The sequence below is a fragment of the Podarcis melisellensis genome, assembly GCF_964234715.1.
Source record: "Podarcis melisellensis genome assembly, chromosome: 3".
Taxonomy (NCBI): domain Eukaryota; kingdom Metazoa; phylum Chordata; class Lepidosauria; order Squamata; family Lacertidae; genus Podarcis; species Podarcis melisellensis.
In genome coordinates this window covers 116,087,357-116,104,019 of record NC_138530.1, presented here as the reverse complement: position 1 = coordinate 116,104,019, position 16,663 = coordinate 116,087,357, and the positions used below count along the sequence as shown (strand labels likewise).

The 16,663-nt window shown below is 43.5% G+C and overlaps 1 protein-coding gene across 2 annotated transcripts in view; it reads right to left on the bottom strand.

Annotated features, from left to right (window-relative positions):
* The window catches only part of PKHD1 (PKHD1 ciliary IPT domain containing fibrocystin/polyductin), a 242,667-nt gene that overhangs the window by 98,541 nt on the left and 127,463 nt on the right, over window positions 1–16,663 (bottom strand). For both annotated transcript variants that reach the window (XM_081905883.1, XM_081905884.1), the window contains 4 exons: window positions 13,618–13,753; window positions 12,166–12,412; window positions 7,499–7,673; window positions 5,397–5,592 (listed from right to left, as the gene is read on the bottom strand). In XM_081905883.1, the coding sequence (XP_081762009.1) occupies window positions 5,397–5,592; window positions 7,499–7,673; window positions 12,166–12,412; window positions 13,618–13,753 (754 nt within the window). The remainder of the gene's footprint in view (window positions 1–5,396; window positions 5,593–7,498; window positions 7,674–12,165; window positions 12,413–13,617; window positions 13,754–16,663) is intronic.

Genomic DNA, 16,663 nt, shown 5'->3' with positions numbered 1-16,663 from the left:
AAGGATCCCAATACAAATTCGAGTGCCTCTTCACAAAATACAGCTTTAAAACCCTAGGGCCCAGATAAAACCAAATAAAGGAGTGGGTAACAAGTACCATCAGATTTTGGGCTTTGTTGGACACCTGGCTGATGTATTATTATTATTATTATTATTATTATTATTATTATTAAAAAGTCTTCCTTTAATTCAGCTTTGCGAACCATTTCCCCCTCTTCTAGGTAGGGGTTGATGCATAGGTGGAGCAATATATTCATCAACTATGTGGTGACAGAAAACTTTGCCTGTGGTTATTAGAAAAAGCTAAAACTTGGATAAATGACCACAACAGACACACATAAACAGCAAGCCAGAGTATTCAATTTAACATTAAGTGGTTCAACATATATCACGTGAAAAAATAACATTGAAAGCTTTTAGAAATCATTGCCAAATCCAAGGAACTGTCAATGGTTTATGTAGCGTTTCATGTTCAGGTAATCCATAACAAGCTTATTGAGAGAATGCAACCAGGATACCACATACTAAGACTTCAAAGAAACAAATTGAGTTTCGACCAAATCTAACCAAGTAAACCATTAATAGATTAATTTTAGCTCAACAAAATAGATGGGATGGAAAGTGTCTACTGTTCTCCAGTAGGGTACATTACAGGATCCACAACACAATGCCTATTTGGTCAAAGGATGGCTTTTCAGCAGGCACCTAGATGGAAAAGTCATGTTAGGTACTGCAGGTTTTTAGGAGGATGTTAGATCAAAGGGCCATTGCATGAGTCTATTAATGGAATAGAAGATGCAAATATACCAATCCACATACAGCACCTCAGAGTTTCTGCTACCTGGGTTCAAAATTACCACTGTAATTATAGTATATAATCTGATGTTTCTCAGCCTCACTCACCTCACAGAGTGTTTGTTGTGGGGGAGGAAGGGAAAGGAGAATGTTAGCCGCTTTGAGACTCCTTAAGGGGAGTGAAAGGCAGATATCAAGTCCAAATTCCTCTTCTTCATCATCATCTCACACCCAAACTACAGAAGATAACAGCAGTCTCATGTCTGTGTAGATGCAGGACTGATCTAGTCATGTTTAAGGCAGGGGTGAGCTGCAATTATTTTATTTTATTTTGGTATTGCTTTTATGGTCTTTCCTGTTTTATTGTATATATATTACACACTACCTTGATATTTTACATGAGTTGGCAGCATAGAAATTCTTCTACAAATAAATAAATAAATCATGTTAAAGCCCCCCAAGGGCATGTGAGATAGGGACTCTACCCCTCTTGCTGCTCTGCCTGTTGAACTGCTGGTCCCTCTACTGGGCTCTAAGGGAAAAGCAAATTTGTGGGGCTGCCTTCCTGCTCAATCTGCACTTTAAATCATGCATCCCTATCCCACTTTACATGTTTGTGAAAGGGCACCTTGAAAGACGTGTCCTGCTGCCCCTGTGATTTATAAAGTAGGCTAATACACCAGTTCACAAGAATGCCTTGGCAAAGTTCCTTTACAACATATACGTAAAATAGCTTTAATATCTGACATTACAGCTATAAAAGTCATAACATTCAGGCTCCAACACTGAAGCTTCCATCCCAGTGCCGTCCCACAGACGGGGGGGGGGGGGGGCAAGACCAGACTCAGCTGCTAATGAACACTTTCTTAATTGAGAGCTTTGAAGAATGTTCTCTGAAAACTCTGCATGTCAAGAAACTCTTTATGTGGTTTATCCATAACTGTGTAATGATTTTTGTTTTTAGTGTGGCTTGGTTAAGGCGGACTTACACAACAACAGATCAATGTACAATGAGTGAAGTTAGTCAGCTTGCTTCCGATATCAGTTTGGGTTTTGTTTCCACTTTGCATGCAAAAAGTGCCCTGAAATTTCAGACTTGAGAAGGCGCACGGTCCTTCCCAGAGCACATCAGGGTGGGATAATATAGAGTATAAGCAGCCCCTGCTGCACTCCAGGATGGCTTCCTTCAGATGTCCAGCTTTCTGAATCACAATGTATTTTCTTTTAACTGTGTCATTCAGACTGAAGCAAGAAAAAGAGTGTGTGAATTTAGGAGCACGCCACTGAATGAGCTGGCATCTGATATGTATTTATTGACATTAAATTTTGGGTTTAATGCACTCCTGCCACTCTCCAACAATTCACTCTAAAAGGCTTTTAACTGGCACAAAAGGAGAGGGTCAAAAGTAAGTTGACCCCTAACAGAATGTACAATTATTAGAGAAGGCCAGGACAAGCGCAGCTGCTGGAACCCCACTGACATCGGAAAGTACTTCCAAAAGTCTGGTTATTAATAATACACCCAGGTTCCCCACCACCACCACCTCTACAAGGTCCCTTTAGCTTCTCTGAGAAGAATTATAGCCCTCCCTAGCAGCTGCAATAATTGTGTTCCCATTGTTGCACAGACCTCCCCTCGACCACCCCCTACAAGTGTCCATTGTTGGGGCAGAGTCAAGTGATTATATGCTCTGGCTGATACGGTTTGAGCCCAGCTGCCTAACTGCTGACACACGAGCACCGAAAGGGCGGGGGACCCACGTCTGCAAGACGGGGCTCTAACATGCCAGACCTTTTACATAAGTCAAACAGGAACAAATGATGCTTTATGGGTCCTGCTGACGGAGCAACCTCCTCTTCCTTTGAAGTGGTGGCTGCTTATAGGCTCTTACAGCTTTTCCTCTTCAGCCCAAGCAAGCATCCTCCTTTTGATATGCTACATGCTCATTATCTCTGCCCCATTTAATGATTTTTGATTGAAAGGTGGCAGCTCAGTTGCCAAGAGGATCGTTAAAGAGGCTCCACAGAGTCAGGCCTACAATAAAGGCTTCCCTTATGCAGTGGCCTAAATTTGGAATTTCCTAACAGCGTGTTCTTGTTCTTTGTGGCAGATAAGGGCTGAGCGTGAAATTCTTAATTAAGCAGTAAATAGTGTATGGGGTGTCAGCAGATGCAGCCTGTAGCCATGGAGACTAAGTCACATGAACATGAGAGCAGACACTAAACAGGGAGCCCCGGGCTTGGAAGTGAGTGGCAGCTCAAGAATCCTACAAAGCTTGTAAACGGGATTAATTAGTTGACTAATTATTTCAGACCATTAATGTAACTTAAAAATAAAGCCAGTTTCTAATATCGTAACAAGGGGAACTCCAAGGATTAAAACACAAAACTGCCCTCTTTCTTCGTTGAAGGCTCAAACGACCAAGACCAGCAATGCGACAATGCAGATTTCCTACAGGACATTGCAAAAAAACAGAAGCAAAGCAAAAAGAAAAAAGACAAACCCTTCTCAACCTTTCTGCCCTAAAGAAGTTCTGTGAAGCCAAAAAGTTGGTATATCCTTACTAGCAGAAGTCAAGAAATCTAAACAGTGGCTAAGGTGAAATGGTTGTGGGGTGCTGGGGTATGTGGAAAGAAAAGCTCCCATTGCTTAATCCAGGGAAGGGGCCCAAATATCTAAAGCTGGAGAGCCAGACACTGACTACTCCTTCCTAGAGTTTCATGTTATTGTTGTTTAGTCGTTTGGTCGTGTCCGACTCTTCATGACCCCATGGACCAGAGCACGCCAGGCACTTCTGTCTTCCACTGCCTCCCCCAGTTTGGTCAGAATCATGTTGGTAGCTTCGAGAACACTATCCAACCATCTTGTCTTCTGTCATCCCCTTCTCCTTGTGCCCTCCATCTTTCCCAACATCAGGGTCTTTTCCAGGGAGTCTTCTCTTCTCATGAGGTGGCCAAAGTATTGGAGCCTCAGCTTCACGATCTGTCCTTCCAGGGAGCACTCAGGGCTGATTTCCTTAAGAATGGATAGGTTTGATTCTCCCTAAGTCCCAACATGTGACCAAAGGCGTCAGATGGTCTTTCATGTCCAAAGAACAAGTTCAAATGCTACCAGCTGGATAGTACAGATTTCTTGTTTGTGGATAGGTGGGAGACTGGTGTCCAAGCATTACCTGACCACTGGGTAGCATGCGGTGCCAGAGGGCCCATTGTCCTGGGTGCTTAATGGAGAGGGGCGCACAAACCAGCCGCCCCCCCACAGAGATCCCCTTCATACGGCTGGGGAGGGTGAAGAGTACCCTCTGCACCTCGCCCTCCCCTGCCCCCACTTTGTGCACCAAGAGATCTTCTACCTACAAAAGTGAAGAATGGGCAAAAACTTAGGGCATGGAAGCAGCCCTCAGGGGCAAAGCCACCTTATGGTCCTTCTTTAGAGTTGCACTCTTATTTCTTAGTATGTTGCACAATGCCCAGTTGCTTGGTAAGATCGGTTATTAGGGCTTCCTTAATCAGTTGGGGGAAATCTAGAAATTGCACAAGCTGCAGGGAGATGCTGGGCAAGCCCACTTCCAACAGCAAGGGGCAACAGGAGCTCCAAATGATTGGTCTGAACAATGGGGTTTGTTCTTGTGTCTTTTGAAAAGAGCAGCACCTCTGTGCCTTTTGTTGTTCTGGTTGAGACATTTGTGACTCTTTAAGGACTGGGAAGGGAATATCAATCAAGTCCTCAGCCCAAAATGACACAGTCCCATAAAGGTACATGCGGGAATCCAAGATAACCATTGCTGCCTGCCCTCACCCAGCGTTTGTCTCACAGGTTTTCTAAATGCAGAGTCCATTTGTGTGCCATTTCTGCCCCAACAGTCCCCAATACAGGTATCAAGTTGTGGGCGGAGTGTTCAGATGCACGTTTTCCAAATCAAGTTGAGTGACGTGCTCTGTGCTGTACGCCACAGGAGAGTGGGTGGCAGCCTGGTAGTGGCCCCTTCTGTGAAGACCTTCAGGTGGCTGTCCATCAATCTCACCATCCCAATAAGTTTAGTCTTGCTGGCCGTGGTGGTGGGAGATCAGAGTCAGGAAACAAGATTTTTAATTTAACTGAGGAGGAAAATGGAGAGCTGTCGATCTAGAGAAAATAACTGAATAATGGCAGGTGAGAGATCCGAAAAATATTGAACGAAAGAGCCTAGAACAAAGAGCTGCACTTCCTATGCAAGGAAAGGAAACTGGAGAAAGAGCCTCAGGGAACTGCCTAGTATTCATGTTCATGTCTCATGTCCTCCCATATCTCCTGTGGGGGGTTGTTAACCTAGTGTTTTCAGGAGCCCTCTTATACGACTCTGGGTAACTCCTCCCTCCTAACTTACTTCACACAGGAAATCATCATCATTTTATGTGGCAGGAGAGAAGTGATAGGATGTTTTTTTGGGGGGGGGGCTCTGATGTCCCAAATGGAGAGTGTCATGGATGAGGAGTTACGTGATATCCCTCACCACTACCTGAGCTTGGGTACAGCTGTTCCTCCTCAATGAGCATGATGGTTGAAAACTCCCAGTCTCAGAGGAATCCTTAAGGTGGGGGGAATCATCATTTGTTCTTACCTAAATAAGTTATCTTCCTTCTTTCCCAATTCAAAAACCAGTCACAGCCTTTATTGTGCTTATGTGAAGGTAACGACAGGAGTGGCAATCCTTTCCGTGTACCGCAGGTCACTGTAACATTGATGTGGGATGATCGAACTTCATGTTCCAGCAATAAATAATTCCCAACTGTGAAATTATCAAACGTAGCAATATACTAGAGAGTAAAACATAAGAAAAATGCATACTTTTACAATATATTTGTGTCCAGATTTTGTCTGGAGCTTAACAGAAAGGATCTAAGACATGAGGAACATTCTCTAGACCCATAGTGCCACTATTAAATGATTTCATATAGGCTTCCCTAACCCAATGGTCTGTACATACACCCTCTGAACTAACTATGGCAGGGGTCAGCAAGGTTTACCTCGCCTGGGCTGGTTCACTCCAGTGGAGATCCCTCTGTGGGCCAGTTAAATGACCCCCGTGTTCTGCTTGTGGCCCGTGGGCCTTAGTTTGCGTACCCCTGAGCTATGGGGTGCCTCTCATTGTTAAAGTGAAAATACACACAGCCTTTTTATGTCTCTCTACCAACAAATTGCCCTCTTCATAAAACAGATAAATACCAGGAATGGGCACAGAAAATCTCAAGATACACATTGATCTACTCACATGTCATTGTTATTCCTGAGAAACATAGAAAATAATAGGATATATTTATCCGAAAGTCTTCAAACTTACACGACCCTTTAAAAATTAGCTGGTGAAGGTGAATACATCGAAAAAGGGCCCTGTCCTGGCTTCTGATCCATAATTGACTCCTGACTTCTGCTCAATGATTGAAACTAAGACCTCCACATCGAATCTGACTATGGACTAACATAAACTTATCTCTACTCATAAACTCTTATCCCTAATTCTGTAAAAAATTATTGTGTTATACATATCTTTATGAGTTTGAGTTTGAAATCTCTGTTAGAGTTTGTAATATCTATCTGAGTTGTAATCCTTGTCAGAATAGATACTATTGAATGGATTAGTCCTTGTTACTATTGACTATTGACTTGTGAGCAGGGACCACTCCCACTATTGAAACTTACCTTGGCCTGAGTTCTTGGTGTGCTTTTTTCTTGGTATCTTCACATTCCAGACATCAAAGCAAGTGTCTGCTAAAAGTGAAAGCAATGCCTCTAATCTTAGCTTAACAACTTAACATGAGGGCAGGGTGATGGAGAAAACAGCAGAATGGAGAGAACGTGCAGAGGGAAAGCTCCGTGGTGACTGACAGGTCTATGTTACCATCAAGGGAATGATTTCATCAATGCTTTCCAATCCAGCAGTGGACAGTAAGGTGGGACTGTGCCACTCCCTTGACCTCTGTCTGGCTATGAGACTGCAGCGAACCAGAACGGAAGGAGAGAGGGGCACAGAGGTCACATGACCAACTTAGCCCCACCATGCTGTTTGCAGCTACTCCAATCCTAGTACAGTGGTACCTCTAGATATGCACTCCTCTGGTTGTGTATATTTCAGGATGCAAATGCGGCAGGGTTTTTCCGGGTTTCGCCACACGCACAAGTGCACAAGCACTCTACACACCGCACGCATGCACAGAAGCGCTAAACCGCGCTGCACGCATGCGCAGAACTGGCATCTCTGGTTGTGAATTCCTTGAGATGCGGCCGGAGCTCCGGAACGGATTCCGTTCACAACTGGAGGTACCACTGTACTTTACGGAAGGGAGCTTAAGGATGCTTTTTCTTAAGGACGGACTACCTGCTTTTAACCAGATGTTGGATGGCCATCTGTCAGAGATTCTTTAGTTGTGAATCTTGCATTGCTTAACACTCAATGGCCATTGGAGTCCTTTCCTAATCTACAGTTCTATTAGTCTAAGACACCAAAATGGAGAGGTGGAGATAGACTTGTCAATAGTGAAGGAGCTCCAACTTCCAATAAGAGGGAATGATTTTTACCTGGGAAGTAGATACCTTTTTGTTTAGCTCAGCCCAAAATAAACTTTAATGGTGCTTCTACAATTTTAGTGCAAACCCAATCTTGTGAGCAGTGTGCACCCCTAACAAATGTACCAATATGATTTATGAAGGGGAGGGAATTGTTACCTGCAGGTTTTCACTCAGCAGAGGGTTGTCGAATGACAGACTATAGGTCTCCTGATCCGAAAGAAGAACTATCCAGCCATTTGCATTTGACAGAGTGTCAGAGACATAACTGACCATGGTTGTCTTATTGCGACTATCAGTCACTTTTAAATTATAAGGACAGATCGGGGCCTTTCTGAAAAACAATTAAGAATAGTCACGTTTCATTGTCTAATAGCTACTGTTACTTTAGAGTGCTTATTAGTTTGTCATTGTCTTTCAAAGGCTTAGGCTAATGACAGCTCAGATGGCATAAAACATAGATACCGTATTTTTCTATGTATAAGACTAGGTTTTTTCCCTTAAAAATAATGTCAAAAATTAGGGGGCGTCTTATACACGGATAGTGCCGAGGGTGGACTGGCGATTGGTTGTTGCCCCCAAAATAGGGGGCGTCTTATACATGGGGGCGTCCTATAGACGGAAAAATAAAGTAATAGTAATTATTATTATTATTATTATTATTATTATTATTATTATTATTATTATTATTTATACCCCACCCATCTGGCTGGGTTTCCCCAGCCACTCTGGGCAGCCTCCAACAAAACACTAAAATACAATAACCTAATAAACATTAAAAGCTTCCCTAAACAGGGCTGCCTTCAGATGTCTTCTAAAAGTTTGGTAGTTATTTTTCTCTTTGACATCTGGTGGGAGGCCAGTGTATGTTTTCCCATTTCCCTGAATTTGTCTTCTGTGCAATTTTTGCATCAAATATTTCAGAGAGCACACTTCCGATGTACTGAACTGGTTCTCTAGCCTACCTCCCTTTTAGACAAGTCTCTCTTCTGTGAACTACTAGTTCCTTGCTGTTGCAAGGAGCTTCTCACATGGCTCATGCTGTAGACCAGTGGTTCTCAACCTGTGGGTCCCCAGATGTTGTTGGACTACAATTCCCATCATCCTTGAGCTCTGGCCTTGCTAGCTAGGGGTGATGGGAGTTGTAGTTCAACATCTGGGGACCCACAGGTTGAGAAAGGCTGCTGTATACAGTGTTTCTGATAAACAAGGAGCCAAAATCGAGGCTCAGTGTCAATAGACTTCTGTGGTTTCACTGCCCAAAACTATGAGTATTTGACAGTATTATTTGCAGTATAATTCTTGTCCATCTCTGAGTATCCTCAGCAAAATAGAAAAGAAAGAAATGTAGTCAGTTCAGCCTCCCTTGTTTGGTGCCTCCAAATAAATCTCTTGGTTTAATCCTTGGAAAAGGCAACAATACGCTCCCTCCCTTTAAAACATGCAGGTTAACCGTGAACTGGAAATGGATATCAGAGTCTCTTTCCAAACAGTGATTCTGTTTTTATACACTGTCAAGCTAGCACCAAAATAGAACTACCGGTACTATATTGCCCACATAATTGAGCATTCCTGCAACCATAATTAGCACCATTTTAATTTGCCCTAAATAGCCAGTGATTTTCACTGTGCCCTAAATAGCCACCAATCTACCTCTCTTTAATGTTAATGGAGCAGAGTAGGGCACGAGTATTTGTAATTCAGAGGAGCTGAGGGAGTCTGCATGGATCATTAAGAGGAGAGAGCTTTCATTACCAAGGGAGGAGGGAATCTCTCTAGGAACTGATCTTGTCTTTATGCAAAGGAAACCAGGAAAAGGCAACAGCCATAAGATGAAGTTAACCCCTGCCTCAAACTGTCAGGAACCTTTCAAAAATTGTTAAGAACAAAACCAACTTATGACTTATTGACAACACCAAATTTTTACATCCATGTAAGTTTCAGTTAAGAAGCAGCATGCTGCAAAAATCTGGCATGACTAATAGATGGACCTTGACAGCCTTGGTTACAATTTGCCATCATGGTTGTATAAACTGTTATGTAATTTAGCTCAAGTGTAGTGTGCAGAACTGTTGAGCATAAACGGCCCACATAGGATTTGCTAAACCATTCAGCAACTCTGAGTAGAATAAATATTAAGTCTCCTGTTTATGTTTACCATTAGCTTACTTATCCTAAGGGTATCTCTCTCTGAGTCTCCTTTTTGTATTAAGGAAAAACACACCGCTTGGCTCTAAATGCTTTTGGTTTGGTACTTTTGTGAAATAATCTACTGTAATCATACATCTCTAGAAAATGAAGCAAGAATTAAAAGGCTGTCTTAAAATAGTGCTGATAATATGAACCTCAATACTGAAATCAATTGTTTCACCAAGTTAACCTGATATTTTTGTTAGGCTATTGATGTTCCGTTCCACCTAAACAGATGTGTGGAGCTGTTGTATGCCACATGTCTGTTTACATTCCAGCACAGCTTGCTGGGAACTTCCGTTTGTGTATAGCTTTTGCTTTATGCTGCTTCTTGCTTGGACATGAAGGAGAGCAGACATGTTTTCTTTGTCCTGTTCTATGCTGAATAAACTGCTTGTAAATATAAAAAGAATTCCTTCCAGTAGCACCTTAAAGACCAACTAAGTCAGTTCTTGGTATGAGCTTTCGTGTGCATGCACATGAAGAAGTGTATCTGAAGAAGTGTGCATGCACACGAAAGTTCATACCAAGAACTGACTTAGTTGGTCTTTAAGGTGCTACTGGAAGGAATTCTTTTTGTTTTGACTATGGCAGACCAACACGGCTACCTATCTGCTTGTAAATATGCTTTACATATGCCTCTGTATGCCCTTCCATCGTGAAGAGTTTGTTATCTCTGCTGGCTTGCGTGCTCAACTTCTGAAAGGCTTCTGAATCTCTGAGTCACAGTTTTGATGCAGAACCAAGGACTGGAGTTCGATTGACAACTGGCCAGTGGGCTGGAGCCCACTGGAGGGGTGGCTAACACCCCAGAGGACAGGATCACACTTCAAAACGACCTTGACAGATTAGAGAACTGGGCCAAAACAAACAAGATGAATTTTAACAGGGAGAAATGTAAAGTATTGCACTTGGGCAAAAAAAATGAGAGGCACAAATACAAGATGGGTGACACCTGGCTTGAGAGCAGTACATGTGAAAAGGATCTAGGAGTCTTGGTTGACCACAAACTTGACATGAGCCAACAGTGTGACGCGGCAGCTAAAAAAGCCAATGCAATTCTGGGCTGCATCAATAGGGGTATAGCATCTAGATCAGGGGAAGTAATAGTGCCACTGTATTCTGCTCTGGTCAGACCTCACCTGGAGTACTGTGTCCAGTTCTGGGCACCACAGTTCAAGAAGGACACTGACAAACTGGAATGTGTCCAGAGGAGGGCAACCAAAATGATCAAAGGCCTGGAAACGATGCCTTATGAGGAACGGCTAAGAGAGCTGGGCATGTTTAGCCTGGAGAAGAGGAGGTTAAGGGGTGATATGATAGCCATGTTCAAATATATAAAAGGATGTCACATAGAGGAGGGAGAAAGGTTGTTTTCTGCTGCTCCAGAGAAGTGGACACAGAGCAATGGATCCAAACTACAAGAAAGAAGATTCCACCTAAACATTAGGAAGAACTTCCTGACAGTAAGAGCTGTTTGACAGTGGAATTTGCTGCCAAGGAGTGTGGTGGAGTCTCCTTCTTTGGAGGTCTTTAAGCAGAGGCTTGACAACCATATGTCAGGAGTGCTCTGATGGTGTTTCCTGCTTGGCAGGGGTTTGGACTCGATGGCCCTTGTGGTCTCTTCCAACTCTATGATTCTATGATTCTATGGAGCCAGCTGGGGGGCCTGCCAATTGCCCCCGTTCCCTTGGGCGCATCCCAACAATTTTAGCCCTCCACCCACCTCCACTGAGCACATACACCAGGAGCACTTTACACAGAGAACTCCTGTTTTGCACATACAAATCCAAATTGGATCCTGCTGCATGTGACTGCTGCCAGCAGTTTTCAGAGACATTTGCCAAGGCCCATGTCTGTCCTGGGCCCAGCAAGAGTTAGTAGCTCCATCTTCACTCTCACTTTGCGTAAGGCTCAGCTAGGTCTGAGGCAGCGCATGCTGGAGCTTGGTAGCAGAACGTCTGCCCTGCATGCAAAAAGTTCTATCTCCACTTTTTGCAACCCTTAAACAAGGATGCACTTGTTCGCATATGGGAATCATGTAAACACATAATTGGGCATTCCAGGGGACGTCAGTCTTGGGAAAGAGATGTTCTTTGTGTATGTGCATACATTCCTCGATGTGGCATGTACTCTATAGAGCAGTCCACATCTTTCCCCAATCTCCCATCTGAGAGCTCCCATGTTGTCAGGGAACTGCCACCAGAGCAAGAAACGGAGGCAGGGCTCCCGAGCGATGCTGGAGAGGGGACTAGCAGGGGGGAAGGATTTCAGCATAACACCCATAGAGAAGAGAGGGAGATGGAGGAATTGGTGACAAGGCTCTAAGACCCTTCACCCGAAACTAGTGGAGAGAGCGCTGGGACGGCCCTGCCTTCCCCTTACTTGCGCAGACGCGTTCCGCGCAGGGAACATAGGAGGAGACTCGGGGTCAAACAGCTTTTATGCTGGAAGAGGTTCAAGAGACGCCCACTCTCGGATTCTGCAAGTGACTAACAGGTCACGGAGGGCGAGCTCTGACCCTAAGCATGGTTGGGCAAGCAAACTAACTAAACTGAAGGCAATTTACGCACAAGTAACCCCTCACAACCATTACACATGCTATATGAAGAACTTGAGAAAAGAATGATACTTACAGGCCAATAGACATACGGTGGAAAGTAACATTTCCATGGCAAAGACTGCCACTGGCAACTTGACTGGCATTGACACTCGGCAAGCAGGAATCTGGAAGCGTATCCACAGAAGGGAGGAGAAAGCTCCCCCTTTGCCCTGTGATTGTGCCGTCTAGATCTTTAAGAATCGCACAATGAGGAAATGGGAACGATATCCAATTTGGGGCATTTAGAAGTAGCACTTGTTCAGACCTCACAGCAAATCCACCTGTAAAGTAGAGACAGGGAGAGAGAAATATGGTCTTGTTGCTAATAACTGATGAACAAGCTACAAAATCTGATTCAGTTAAGGAAGGGTCAGAATTATTTTGGGATATTGAAAGAATACAGTTATATATCATTGCTTACTTGTTTATTAATAACCTAAAGGCATGTATTACTTCATACTGAAAATCTATGACATATCCACTGTTGGTAACTAGAGATAAAGGTATTTGGAGCATGGCATTCGCAATGAAATTGACATTGTGTGCCTACTCAAAACTAAGGGTGGGATTTGCCCAATGAACCCTGTCCATGGATGGCCGGCCTACACAAGGACTTCCGCTTATGCAATGGGGCTTTCTCCTCTCTCCATCCCCCATGCCCTCCAAATTAGCTTGGGAGGGGTTTGAGAGAGCCCTCCCCCCAGAACAGCCCATAGGGGGAAAAGAGAAGGGTTGTTCTGTCTGAAATGCTTGCATTGATGAGACATTTGTTATCGCGCCATGTTGGATTTCTCCCTAAAGCCACAGTTTCATTGAAATATAGCATGCTGAAATGATGCATTTAAGGATAGTTGGTGTACAAATGATTTATAGTCAGCTTTTAATGCTGTTTATGAGTGTATGCTATTTTTATGGGCAGAACAACATTTATAAAATATACAATATTTCAGAAAGCCGGATTAAGGGCATGATCTCAGGATACTGCTTACGCCCCATTCATCAAATGCTGAGGTCTTATTTGAGGTGGGGCACAGAAGACAGTACCTCTTTAGGGTAAAATAAACAAACATTAAATAGGACTTTGTGCAGGTTGTCAGTCTGTAGATAGTACAGTTTGTAGATAGTACAACTCCATGTCGCTTTTCTCATTATTCTCTTGCCTCATGTTTTCTGCCTATTTTATGAAGTTGCATTTGGATCAAACTGGACACGACCTTGATTGCATGAAGCCAATTCAGTTGAGCTCATGCAGGATCAGAAACACAGGGATTGGGGGGGGGGGAGAGTTGAATCCTCTCCCTTCCAAGGCTGCTATTTGCATTGGCAGGGAAGCCTCCACTGCCACCAGCATGAATTCCCTGCCTGCTGTGGTCACTTATTTGACCCTGCAAGGAAGCCAGTTCACAGGCACAGAACAGTCCACATTTAAATCCACCACCACATTTTTGTTTTTATTTTTTATTTTTGCACAGAAAGCCTATCTTACCTTGACCTCGGTAACAACCAGAACAGGTGGCGATTGCAGTGCAATTGGGAATGTCAAAATTCATAAAGGTTGTATTTGAAATCAATAGTTCGTGCCTTTTGGGAGTCTTCAGTCCTGCCTGCATACAAGTTCCATCCTGCAACAATAATATAGAAAGAGACTATATTGTGATATAGCTCCAGCGGTTTCTTTTATTCATTTCATAGGAATATAGAATTGTAGAGATGGATGGGACTCAAGGGTCATCTAGTCCAATGCAGAAATCTCAGCTAAAGCATCCATGACCTCTGCTTAAAAACCTCCAAGGAAGGAGAGTCCACCACCTCTCATGGGAGTCTGTTTCACAGCTCTTACTGTCAAACAGCTCTTCCTGCCAGAAAGTTCTCTTGATGTTTAGTTGGACTCTCCTTCCTTGTAACTTGAAGCAATTGGTTCAATTCCTACTCTCCAAAGCAGGAGAAAATGAGCTTGCTCCATCTTCCATGTGTCAGCCCTTGAGATATTTAAAGATGCCTAACATATCTCCTCTCACTCTCCTCTTTTCCAGGCTAAATATACCCAGCTCCTTCAACCACTCCTCATAAGGCTTGGTTTCCAGACCCTTGATCATCTTGGTCGCCCTCCTCTGCACACCTTCTACCTTCTTAAATTGTGGTGCCCAGAACTAGACACAGTGATTTGCATGTCCAGAAAGGCTCCCAGATTTTCAGCTTTCTCTCCCAGGTCCTATCTCAATTATCCTATGTTTGATCTTGTGTTCTCTGCTTTCTATCTTCTTCTCTCACGCCTCAGTTCTCCCACTTCTATGCAAATCTTCACCGAAATCATTGATTTCTCCCGCAGCTCATACTATGTCACACCCATTCTCAGCTTCCACCACAGGCTTCCCACTTGGTTCAGTATCCATCTCAAATTCTGTGTCCTTCACTATTAAGCTCTCCATGCTCTTCCTGCCTTTAGGCCCTTGTGAAAACGTAAGTTGTGCAAAAATTGAAAGTTGTATCTTTCACAAGTCATACCTATAGACAGGAGGAGCTATGCACTTTCTGAGTTGCTAACAACTATTAAACAGAACTACACATGCAACGGTAATTTTAAGTTCCAACTGTAGGCAACTTTGTTCTCTGGCCTTGATGGAAGCCATCTCCCCTCCCCCCACAAATTAACTTGCTGTGTAAAGAGCAGAAGTACAAAAGGACAGAAGTAACAGCTGGTTTAAAGGCATATTTTAAAAATAAAAGGGCTGGCTGAGTGGAAGGTTTAGCCTTCTTGTTAAATTAATGTCATAAAGTTTTAATTGATGTTAAAGAGACATCATTATTAAAGGATAGAATTACATAAATTAATATGTAAATTATGACAAGACAACTCTTTATCGTGAGATAATCGAAGATAATCACACCCCCAGGGTGCTGTGAGGAACAAAGCATAGCTGAGTGCTTTAAATCTCTTAACAAGTATGGGGTGGGGGCACTCAAGTGCTCTATATCCAGCGACAGTAAAACAAAACCAAAAGGCCGTATCTTAGATGTACTGGAAACCACCTACCGAAGATTTCCATGTGACTTCTTGTTGCTCACCCCACTCTACCATTCTAATCTCTCCTGGCTCCTGAGCTTCTTTGCCTCAGTTTTCCTCACTTTCACAAGGAATATTGTTTCTCCACCATCTCACACTCCTAAGGCTCTCTGGGCTTACACACACACCTGCACACACCCTTACACACAGCTTATGGAAATGAAACAAACCCAGGTACTTGAAGGAGCACCTCTCCTGACATTGACCCGTATTAAGAACTTTGGGTTCTACTTCTGGGGATGGTGCGGCTGGCAAAAGCTATTAGTTCTTGGGGACCTTTCAAGCAGAGAACCATAACTGATGCAAGCCACTACAGCACCCCTTTGCTAGTCACCGCTGTTCAGGCAGCTTGCAGACAGAGATGTGTGAAGGAAATGGGCAAAAACATAGGTTCCTCCTTCCTTCTGCAGTCTCTCTCCTCTACTCTCTGCAAGCCACCTCTCCTCTCAGTTGGTGGGGCACCTTCTCTGGATTGGGCCCAGGGACAGAGCACATGCTCTGGACAAACACGTACGCAAAACAACAACAACAACAACAACAACATCCCTCATATTTTTTATACTGACATAATTCGGTTCCTGAAATACTGGCTATGAATAAAAAGGGATTCTTGCTCGCTAGCCAACTGTATTTGTGCAACATTGGCTAACCTTTTACAGCAGCTTCCAAACACATTCTGTTTGAGACACAAATACCCTGCACTCCTTTAACTGTTGTAACTCAGAGTTTAATAGGAATCCGAGTGGCTTTTGGTTTGGTCTAGTTGTGGAGAGGGATTTCAATACAATACAATAAATAGTTAACAACAGATACATAGTTTTCCTCAGCTTCAAAGCAGCGGATAAAGATGAACGGATAAGCCCTCACTATGCCACAGGGAATTATTTTCTGTTTTACAGATTAGAGAATTGAGACAAAGAGATTAAAAATATTGCCAAAGCAATGAAGGAAAAATTAGAACCAAACATAAAACTCAGACAGACTCTGGATGAGAGAGCAAATGTCTTCTCTAGTCGGGTCTTTCCTTATTAGTTCTGCAATTGTCACTGGGATACATTGAACATACAAAGTACACCATGCCTAACTTCATAAACCTATACATGTCTACTCAAAAGTAAATCCCACTTACTCCCATGAAAGAATAAGGCTACAATCCTATACACATTTATTAGAGGGTAAAGTGCCATTCCCCTTCATGGATCACTGCCTTGCCGTGGCGAAGGGGCTTGAAGAACTCAGAGAAGCTATGAACTATGCCGAGCAGGGCACCAAAGATGAACAGGTCATAGTGGAGAGTTTTGACCAAACGTGATCCACCTGGAGGAGGAACCGGCAAGCCACTCCAGTATCCCTGCCAAGAAAACTCCATGGACAAAGACAACAGGCACATAAAAGTTATGACGCTGGAAGATGAGCCCCTCAGGTCGGAAGGCGTCCAACATGCTACTGGGGAAGAGCGGAGGGCAAG